Below are 10,975 nucleotides of genomic sequence, written 5' to 3' on the forward strand. Positions count from 1 at the left end.
TAGAGATTTCAGCTTCAGTACAAATTCTAGTTTTGGATACTTTAATGCATCACATTAATCAATTTTCTAATGAAATACTCTTTTCTTGACCAGTCTGAATAAAATAGTTTTGCTCTTTTTCTCTAAATTTTCATTTGAAATGGCAAAAGGCTTTTATTATTAATCTGCTTGAAATTATTTAAGTCACCTTTTGGCAGCAATAAGATAAATAAATATGACACAATAAGAATCAAAATCATAATAAAAAATGTTAGACAGTTTGGTAAATATTATTATTATTGTTATTGCTATCATCACGATCAGATAAAAATTTTTGTATAATTTATAATCTTTTGTGTGCTATTGTATTATTTTGCTATCATTTTTCACTTTTTTCTGTATATAAAGTTCAAAAAGTTCTTTAAAAAATTCATGATAGTTATTTATTTTTTTTACACCTCCTTTCTCTTTCCTTCATTTATTCCATATTTTAGAGGCCACTCTTTTTTGGTTCTTAAAACAATTTAACCCAAAAAACTATCTTAGTTTTACCAGCTTCATTTTGTGTTTAAATAAAATGAATTTTAATTCTTTATCTCTGGTTCATGGTACATTGGGCATAAAAAGGTGGCTGTTTTAGCCAATCTAGAGGGTCGAAATTCAAAAATTTTCTGGCCCGTCGGGCCCAACCATGGTGGGCCCTCCTTAGACACTATATATAGCTGAATCACTATATATAGCTGAATCTTTTTTGCAGGGTATCCTAAAAATCCTAGATACGCCCCTGGATATCGCATGATAGCTTGGCTCTGTGACGATATCAATGGCTGTAAAGGTCATTAAAGTTGAAAGTAGAAAAATGTTGATTAAGAAGCGAAACTTCAAGGGTAATCCCAAACATCGATTAAAATAGAGATTTGTAACAAAAGGAATCTACTAAGCATTTTTGACGCATTTTGGCCAGAGTATTGCTTTACTTGAATCATTTAAGTAAACATTTTGTTTGAATAGTGTCGGTCACTAAGGTTTATCTAAATAATTTCAAAATCGCGTTTCAGTTAAGGGAAATTTATATGTGTAAATCTGTCGAGAGTTGCTGAACATTTTGACAGTTCCTGGTAAAGAGCACCAACATATCTCGTAATCTCTCATTCTTTGCATTTTTCTTGTTCTGTAAAAAGGGTATAAAAAGGAAAGCAAACGATGCATGACAGCAAGAGTCAAAGTCAAAGAAAATATATTCACTTCCAATATGCAGCTCTCAAGAAGACTTCTTCAAAGACTAGCCATTCTTTATCAATCCAAACTCCCACCATTGGTGAATGGGATTCAAAAACCAATGAAACCTGGTGGTTATTCAGATAGTGGTGCCGATATTGCTTACCAGCTACAGAAGTTTAAAGTACCTATCATCACTGCTAACTCTGTCCCTTCAGTGGATCAAGACTTTGATTGGGTGTTTCCGGACAACAAGGAAGGAATAACTGAAGCTTTAAAGAAAGGAGCCACTTGTTTTTGGTTGAATACAGTGCTTTATAAGGGACACCCTGTAGAAAGTTTCTTTGGGAAAGATATCGAGTTTGTTGGTCAATTACCGAACAATTTGGACAAATATGATGATAAGATGTTGACCAGTGGATTGTTGAAAGCAAATGGACTGTCCGTTCAACCTCAAAGACTTGTTTCAATCCAACAGATGTGTGATTTACCACAAGATTTCCATTTCCCAAGCATCATTAAACCAGTTCGGGGACGAGGTAGTCAAGGAGTTGTTGTGGTTCGAAATCAAGAGGAAATGAATGAACAGTTGAATCGTTTGTTTTCAGCCAAAGAATTCGGCAATGCTTTGTACACTGAGAACTATCTTGAAGGACAAGAAATCACTGTTACAGTTATGCCTCCTGGTAGATACTTCATTGGGAATAAAACAGTGGAAAAAAGTACACCATGGTCTTTGCCAGCTGTGAAACGATTCAACCATATCAACGGAATCGCACCTTCGAATGGCGATGTTGCTGTCTCCGAGAACAGCTCCATCCTCGAAGATCATGAACTAGAATCAAAAGAAATCCAAATAGTATACGCAGAATGTGAAAAAGCTTTTAGTTTGGTAGGCGCCAGGGCACCCATACGAATCGACAGCAGAGCAGATGAAGAAGGCAAGTATTGGTTATTAGACCTCAATATGAAGCCAAACATCACAGGAGCTTGTAGACCTCATCGACAGAACCAAGATAGTTTGACGGCCATTGCAGCAAGGAAAATCGGATGGAGTTATGGTGATCTTTTAATGAACATTCACCAACAAAGGTGGAAGTATTAGTAGATCAATTTTATACTTTTTTAAAAGAGGGGCTGGGCCCTATATTTATACATAATTTATTTTACATATTTTCTTTCTTTAATAATTAAGTAAATCAATGATTATTATTTCAAATAAATATTGGACATGAAAGTATATACATTTTACACAAATAAATTATAGATAAATAAAAAAAAAGAGCTGTATATACTATCGTTTGCCATCCTTCCTCAGATATATCAGTATTTATCATGTCCTTTTCGGATGTATTCTCCGAACTGATTTTCTTCTCCAAGGCATAGATTCGGAGCATCAGTGTTCAGCCTGTTTTTTCGATATTGATTTTAATTTCGTCTTTAAGATCGAGCACACCATCTTTGACTTTCACAAATTCCCGATAATCTCGCATTAATACCAGCATCTCGTCAAACACAGCTTCAATCTTTTCTTTCTTTTCTCTAACTGAAATAGAAGTCTTTTGGTGACTTCGGTTGTATAGAGTTATAAGCAAGCTCACAAACAAAGCTGCAACAGCAAGCCCAATCCCTATTTGTACAGGAAGATTATCTTCGAAAATCTGGTCCGCGTTTCCATAATAAAGCGTTTCAATGATCAGTCTTCGTTTATACATATCCATCGTTGATGTAATAATTTCGTATTTGTACTTGCTGAATATGCAGTCCATAATTTCCTCACTTTTTGGGAAGGCGTCTTTATGGACTAGGAAATCGAACGGCACCTGACCATCCAGTTCTCCCGTAATAGCCAACGGATTCTTAACATTGGGGTTTCGAATGTCATGTTGGCGCCATGTTGCGACGTCGTGTGGTAACACTGCCGCGTACACCTTCTCCTCGCGAACTGCATCAATGACGTCATCATAGGTATCATAAAGTTTTGGTTTAGCGAAATAATCAAGCTGGACATATCGTTCTTCATGCGAGTCTCGAACAACAGCCACCTCCTGCCCCTCGATACTCAAACCTTCCGTTCCTGTAACCACATTGGTCAGTGTAGCAGTCAAGATAGCTGCCATAATTAATCCAACAAACATCCAAATGACGGAAAGAACTCGACCGAAAAAACTTACGGCAACAATATCTCCATATCCAACCGTTGTCATAGTAACGAAACTCCAATACAAACCCAACATCGGGCCACCTGATGTTTTGAAATTATCATTGGAGGACCGCTCAAAAACCCATAGCAACAAACCAGCGTACACTGCGAACATGACGGCGATAATGATAATGGTATAGCAGTACGGAATCCCTTGTAGAATTTTATTGGGAAGCCAGATTCTTGACCTTGGTTGAATGACAGCTAAACCCTCACTTGAAACACCAACCATGACTGTCAAATTTCTCCTCAGAAAAGCGAACGGCCCTTTCTTGATTTTGTCTACATCGTGTGGAAACCATGCTGCAGCATTGGAACTGGAAATGTTGGCGAGAATTCCATCCCCTTTAAGTGTTTTTGATTCAAGCGCCTTTTGGAATTCATTTCTCGATTTAAGGTTAACGTCATAGGATAAGATACGATTCTGTGAGATGTTACAGTAGCTTATTGCTTTCAAGAAAATGGTAGGAAAGATTCCTTCGTAAATCCCCAGCGATGAGTTGTATTTGATGTAGGGTTCTACTTCCCAAAAGACACCATGCCATTGATTCGGTTTAGAGGTTTCTCCAAGTGCTATAAAAGCCACGAGATAGCATAGAGAGACAAGATTGACCATATTAGCACCCAATATCTCAACATCAAACTCACTAAAGCGATATCTAGTTGATATTTTTCTTCTTATCTCTTGAAACGAGAAAAATGATTTTGCAAATGAGAGCTTTTTACACAAAATGTTCTAATTTATTTGCAAAAAGTTACGTAAATTTGGCAAGGTGCTATATATTGTATACAGGTTAGATTAAAAAAAAAAAATGAGCAGTTTTTGATTTTATCAATTATTAACACACAGTGGATATCGATTAATGAATGTAAAGGTAGCGCGATAATGTGTACAGTCCAATTGATTATCATCTTAATAGTGTTATATAAGCTTCATATAACTCCTAAACAGCAAATTATGCAATTCAAAATATCCTTTTCAGTACCACTAATTTATTTTCAAATGTTCAAAATGAAAAAAAAAATCATAAATTTAATCAAAATTCTATCAAAATCAAAATTATAAATGATGAACTGGGTCGAATTCTCTTTTGCTTACTTTGCGGGAAACCATAAGTGATATTGAATCTTATTCCAAGGCCAGATCTTATTCCTTATTCCTCGCAAAAAGGAAATTTATTTAAGTGAAGTTAGAAAAAGCAAAGTTAGTTGTAGTTTCACCGAGTTTAACCTTTAAGTGCCACGGTCATTTTTTTCTAAGTTTTTTAAAGAAAATCGCTAGTTCAAACTTTAAAAGCTTATATCTCCGGATCTAGAAGGAGTTAGAAGCTTGTTCATAGCCCGCTGCGCGGACCTGCCTGAATGATAGAAAGGTGCCCAGTGGTAAAAAACTTCAAATTAATTCGCTGGAGGACAGAATCAAGTAAAGCAGGGCCAAATGTGGAGGTTCTTGGATCACTCGTTGACCAAAAATGGTCAAAAACAGTCAAAATCTAGATTTTTGTCAAGTTTTTTCATTTGTTTTTACTTATTGGCTTAAAATCTCGCTGGAAAGACTCCCTTCTGATTGTTTTTTGCTTGACCACGAAGCCCAATCCAATTCCTACGAGTTAGACCAAAAATTACAATTTCTAACTCAAACTGAGCATTACAGGAGGGCAGGGCTTCGCCCTCCTACATAGGCCATGTCTGATATATACGACATTGACATTTAAAGGGTTACTCTCGGGTACCTAATAGCCGGGGGGGTTGGAATAAGCAGGGGAGTTGGGAAAAATCTCAAAATTTAATAAGCGGGGGGGGGGGTTGGAATAAAAATGTCCTGGGTGGAAAATGTTTGAAAAGGAGGCTAATACAGCAGAATTAAGACAAAAAAGGGAACTTTCAAAAACATTTTCCCAAAAATTAATAAGCGGGGGGGGGGTTGGAATAAGAATGTCCTGGGTGGAAAATTTTCGAAAAATTAATTAGCGGGGGGACGGCTATTAAGTACCCGAGAGTAATTAAACATCAATTTCATTAGTGCCTGTTTCCATCGATCGCGGGAGCGTGCAAGCTAGGCCAAAATTCTTAAAATAGATTCGGCCGCACAATCCGCGCGATCAATGATTGATTTCCATCAGAAAATTTATTTTAGGAAATTTTGGCCTAGGGTACACACTCGCACGATCGATGGAAACAGGCCTTTAAAAGGTTTGGACTTTTCGAAGGACTCGCCTTAAGTTACATAATTCAAACAAGATAGAAAATATTTTGCTACGCTGTGTATATTCATAATACTTAAAATCCCTCTTTCATCTTATTAAGAAGCAGCGTGAAAGTAGAAACATATGGTGCTATTCATAAAAAAGTCACAAACAAATTTTGAGCTCGTATGGCAACCAGATAGCTATCGTCAAACATTGATGATACAATATATGTCTTCTCTTTGAAACATTTTAGATCTCCACTCAAGCTCAGATCAAATGTATCGTAGCAAAGTCTACCATTTTTTTCCTGAGAACTTCTCATAACTTACCTCAAATCAAATATTTTAAAAATCTGTTATAATCTTAACAGACAAAACACCAAACAAAGAAAGAATACCATGCTATTGATCGATCCTGAACGCAACGCACTTGACGAAGAATGTCTATACAAATCATCAGTAGATATATCGATGACCCGCCCTTCAACTTTGGCGGTGACAGGCGACATCTTGCTAAAGTAGGCGTCCAGGGCGTTTAAAGCATCTTCACCTTTGACGAGGCCTTCGTTCTTCTTCAGCATGGTATAACCGTCCCCTCCGTCCGCCAGGTAGCTCGATGTCACCAACTATTAAGAAAGTAGATACTCGTAACTAGATCAAAATACGAAATATTTCTAATTATAATTTATAATTGTATATTTGCTCACTGCTTTTGTAGTTTGAGCACTCTTGGATTGGGTGGAGAGTCTTCATTTAAGACGCTCACTATTCGCATTATGCATTGCTCGCTGCTTGCAGTTTGAGCACTCTTGTGACTCCACAATGCAATCCACAAAATGTGTAACCTTAAATCCTGTGCCAAAGTTCAGGAGTTGCCATAAAGCCATAATGGTAATAACCGGGAGGGCACATTGCTATACATTGTAATTATAATTTATATAAGTTATATTTTAGGACTGCTATATTCGAAACCAATTACTTTTGCTCTCCCTATTGTTAGAAACCACACACATTAAATTCGTGTTGCGTAGATCAAAGTCTCTCAAAGGATCCAAATTTCTTTTATTAGAAACCATTTAGGTTATGCAAATACAAACCTTGTAAATTTGTTCTTCGTTGATTTCTTCGTATTTGGGAACACGACATTTGTTACATAAAGCTAAAGCTCTAACCAAGCGACTTCCAACTGGCTTCGTCTTGTCGTACAGTATACGAAATCCTAAAAGAAAAAACAAACAAGTTAATTTTTGAAAATTGAAAGGTGCAAGACTCCATGATATTAACCATTTAGGCAGGCCATTTCGGAAAAAAATTCAAACGAAGTACGATCTGAAAATTTGACACAAGAGAGTGTAGAAAACAAACCTGATACTTGTGGGAACCGCCCTTCTTTGGTCTCGACACCAGAGAATCCATGTTCAAATGCTTGAAGTAGATATTTGCCTTTGATTTCCATGACATCTGCTGTATTTCCAAAAGGACTTATCGTGTTTAGCTCCTCACGGCTTATATCCGCTTGAATGATGAAATAAAAGCAAGGTAAGTTCTAGACTGGGAATCCAGTCGTTTATAACGTTTTTGTGGAAAGCGAGAAATTTTTATGTCGGGATATGGTTAAAATAAACGACTGGGCTAAGGTGGTTTCCGTAGCTTACGGGAGTTCCAGCAGGGCCCGCAGATTTCTGCGGGGTGAGAAAACAATCATATACAACAAAATATATAAACAAATAAAAATTTCAGCCAACGAGAATTTCTAAGTGAAAGAAAAAAAAAAAAAACCAAAACAAACCAACAAGACCCCTGAAAATGTTATCCAAAAACATGAAAAAGAGAATTTTTATGAAAAGTTTGTTGTGCACAAAATATTCTAGACGACTATATTGATGCTCCTGTCAAGTTTTCTACTTCATATTTTTTACTGAGTTAAGTCGTCTAGCATGCTAGACTAGGTAAGTTCAAATCCCTCTCGTTTCTTTTTGATTACGTAAAAAGTACATAATAAATACCAAAATTTGAAATTTAGAATTCTCAAAAATTATTAAAATTTTCCTTTAATTTTAAAACTAGTGGTTTCATCTTACATGCAAGGAATAAAAGAAGTTAAATGAAAGTTATGTCAAAGCATCGAATCATCAAGAAGTTACCCATACCATCAAAACTCCTATCAATATTTCCAGATCTGATACCACCACCATTCCAAATAGCGAGAACAGTTTCAGCCCATTGTTCTGTGGAAGGATTTTTCACTTGGGCGTCAACCAAAGCATCTGCGAAGAAATTTCCCAGGTTGCACTCCTTCAAACGACAAATGGAGCGATCGCCTTCTAAACGGACATATGAACGACCAATGGGATCCTTAATAAAAAAAAGATGTATTAAGGGGTACGAATCTCCTTAACCTGTAAGGCGTGGACGAGGGTGTATTTGGTTCTATTTTGATAATAAATAAAGAAAATTAGTTTCATAATCACAAGGAAACTTTAAATATGAATCTAGATTTGAGGATTTTTTTTTTAAGTTGGCAGATTCTAAAAGCCTGTTCTTTGCGTTTCTAAAGCTTATCTTAAAACAATTACCATTCTTGCTTTGATGATGGGGTCGTCCATTTCATCCACCATTTTTAAAACTTGCTCATCTTCGACATAAGAAGCATTCAACATGATGGGATTTCCTTGAGCTGATAACAATTTACCATTTTCATCGAAAGTTAACTTCAAATTACCCAAATATTTTCCGTAGGTGAAATCTTGGACGACTGGACATTCAGTACCGTCATCTCGTTGCGCCATGAATGGATAAGGTCCGTCCACTTTCTCCACTGATGGTTGAGGTCCTGAAGAAGAGAGACAAGAAAATCAATTCGTAAAGTTAATTTTTAAAAATCAAATAAAATTCACGTGGTAAAAATGATTGATAAACCCATTACATATTTAATTAATATTATCGCTTGTATTAAAGGCGATTTTCTTGATAAGGAAATCCTCAAAAGTTCGTCTTATCTATGCAGCTCAGAATAAAAACTTTCGCTTTCCTACAAGGAGAATAAAGAGAGAAATGAAAAAGGATTTTGTCACGACAAAATGCTGTACAAGAACCGTTAGAGTAACTATCTGTAAAGAATGAAGTAAGCAATGTTCATAGGCCCTTGGCAACCATGAGTACTTTTTAAAGTACTTGTAAAAGTACATAAACCGCAGCAATTGCTAGGTGTTCACTGTGCACCCATCCACTGACCTATTTTGAAAGTATTCCAGGAAAAGTAGATCTAGCGCTCTCGATGCATTTACACCGCTATTGAATAGTTCTTACATTAGTGTTCCACTTAAAAAAATACTCCTATCAAAGAATTTGATTGACATGGATTGAGAAACTTTGTCCAGGGTATTTAAAGGTCAGTGAACCAACCAGAGTTATTCTACTTTGAGAAAATTTTGATTGGTATCTTACCGTTCCACAAAAAAGTATCAGTGTGTCCTCCAACAACCAAGTCAAGTTCTTTCACCGATCTCGCTATTTCTTGATCCTTTGCGTATCCCGCATGACCCAATGCAATCAAAATATTGACCCCCTGAGCTTTCAATTTCTGAGCTTCTGCTCTGACCGACTCCACAGGATCGCTGAATTTGATGTTTGGGCCTGGACTCGATAACCTGTATAAAGAATTAAAATATGATTGAAGCTATGTGCATCTGTGTTGTATAACATCCATGGCCCAATGAATGGGCCCTTTTCTCAAAATTCCCTATTTAGGTGCTTCCTATTCTTATGTTAGTGTTAAACGAGTTTGGATATTGGGAATTCATAAAGGCTCGGACTATAGTGAGAAATCTGAATATTTGCTTAAAACAAGATATTTAAATGATCGACTTTACCAAGCTGTATCTGGGGTAGTGTATCCAATGATACCGATCTTCTTGCCTCCTCTTTCCAAAAATTTTGAAGGAACATAAATTGGAGGATCTGGCCACTTTGTCTCTTTCGCAACATCCATGTTTGAACAAACAGCAGAAAAATTTGCCTGCTGTAAAAACGTGACCAGGTTTGAAGGACCGTTATCGAACTCGTGGTTGCCAAGGGCCTGTGAAGTGAAAAATTTTCAGACATGAAAATAATATTGGATGTGTAGAACCAGACATTTTAAACGATTTTTAAGGTATTAAAAAAATTATAAGCTATTAGCAATTGAATATTCTGCAGAGGAAGCTACCATTGTTTGAAACATTAAAACACGGTAGAAAAGGCGAAAAATACGGTCAAAATATCAGACAAGAGTGGTAACTTTAGGCTGCTGGCATCCACTAACGGATTCGTGCTCCTTATACTACCTGGGGTTTTGGAGAGGTCTGCGATTCAGACTATGGTAACTTATAATTTTGATGTTTTACCAGAACATCCAGGCGAAACCCGTACTACTAGACCTACCATTGCGTCATACCCAATGTAGTTCATGAATCTGACTGAAGCGTTTCCTCTATAGATATTATACCACGTGGTCCCTGAGAACTGGTCGCCTCCGTCAATCAAGATTGTGTTGGGAATGGTCTTACGTAATTCTTCGATCACTGTTTGTCTTCGTGCTACACCACCGTAACATTTATTACCACCGGCGTCTTCCGGAGTACACGTACCACCGTAAACGTTAAATTGTTCGATATGCGCGTGTACGTCATTCGTGTGTAAAACCGTCAACTCGAAATTCGCGGCGAAAACCGACTGAAAAACATTCAATAATACGACAAAAACCAGATCCATTTTCTGTTTACAAAATAGTTCTCCTCGTAAAGTTTGTAACTACGTAAAAACTCAATTCAGCGATTTCACAAATGTTTTAACCACGTTTTGTAATTGAAGCCACTACAATAACATTAGAATGACATATAGACCAACCCTGATACGCCTTTTATTAGCTTCAAACTATCAGGAGATGTACAATGTTTTTTGGCTTGACTTAGAAATGGTTTGATTTGATTTTTTTGCAAGTCACACTTATTATAGACAGTTCGAATAAAGTATCATAAAATCACATCACCTTGTGACCTAGAAATACCTGATTGTACCAAACGAGACTTTGTTGTTTGTATGTTAGTGTTTTATTTGGCTGTCCATGAATGACCTGTGGAAAAAAAAGAAAGATCCTTAACACATTCTTCATGGGCTATATTTCATTTCCGTTGCTAGCTTTGGTACGAACTTAATGGAACTGTAGGATTTTTCAAGTTGAATTTATTGAAAGTGCCCAATATTTTTAGTGTAGGCAAACTCGTAAAGTTTGTATTTCCTTTCAATTTAAAAAGTGTCTTCGTCACAAGCACACTTTTCCCAATGTCTTTTAATCCGTCAACACTAAAAGGGAAGGACTAACTAAAGTGCTTAAAAATAATCTAAAA

The 10,975-nt window shown here is 36.5% G+C and overlaps 3 protein-coding genes across 4 annotated transcripts in view; 1 reads left to right on the top strand and 2 right to left on the bottom strand.

Annotated features, from left to right (window-relative positions):
* The first annotated feature begins 1,186 nt into the window (after window positions 1-1,186).
* Window positions 1,187-2,302, top strand: LOC136809926 (D-alanine--D-alanine ligase-like). Its single transcript, XM_067066494.1, has one exon. The coding sequence runs from the start codon at window positions 1,187-1,189 to the stop codon at window positions 2,300-2,302; it is 1,116 nt and encodes a 371-aa protein (XP_066922595.1).
* The window catches only part of LOC136809916 (tRNA selenocysteine 1-associated protein 1-like), a 77,415-nt gene continuing 68,742 nt past the window's right edge, over window positions 2,303-10,975 (bottom strand). Inside the window, exon 7 of the mRNA XM_067066484.1 lies at window positions 2,303-3,235. Within this exon, the coding sequence (XP_066922585.1) occupies window positions 2,601-3,235 (635 nt within the window). The 3' untranslated portion in view covers window positions 2,303-2,600. The remainder of the gene's footprint in view (window positions 3,236-10,975) is intronic.
* LOC136809914 (snake venom 5'-nucleotidase-like) lies at window positions 4,436-10,701 on the bottom strand. Of its 2 annotated transcripts, XM_067066482.1 has the most exons (9): window positions 10,636-10,701; window positions 10,011-10,301; window positions 9,461-9,666; window positions 9,036-9,238; window positions 8,165-8,421; window positions 7,739-7,943; window positions 6,954-7,103; window positions 6,686-6,807; window positions 4,436-6,214 (listed from the first exon to the last, which is right to left on the bottom strand). In XM_067066482.1, the coding sequence occupies exons 2-9, from the start codon at window positions 10,035-10,037 to the stop codon at window positions 5,945-5,947; spliced, it is 1,440 nt and encodes a 479-aa protein (XP_066922583.1). In that variant the 5' UTR covers window positions 10,038-10,301; window positions 10,636-10,701; the 3' UTR covers window positions 4,436-5,944. The 2 variants fall into 2 exon arrangements, with proteins under 2 accessions (XP_066922583.1, XP_066922582.1); XM_067066481.1 differs by lacking the exon at window positions 10,636-10,701 and having other exon boundaries at window positions 10,011-10,576.

The sequence above is a fragment of the Clytia hemisphaerica genome, unplaced genomic scaffold (assembly GCF_902728285.1).
Source record: "Clytia hemisphaerica strain Z4C2 unplaced genomic scaffold, Clytia hemisphaerica genome assembly, whole genome shotgun sequence".
In the NCBI taxonomy this organism is placed as follows: Eukaryota; Metazoa; Cnidaria; class Hydrozoa; order Leptothecata; family Clytiidae; genus Clytia; species Clytia hemisphaerica.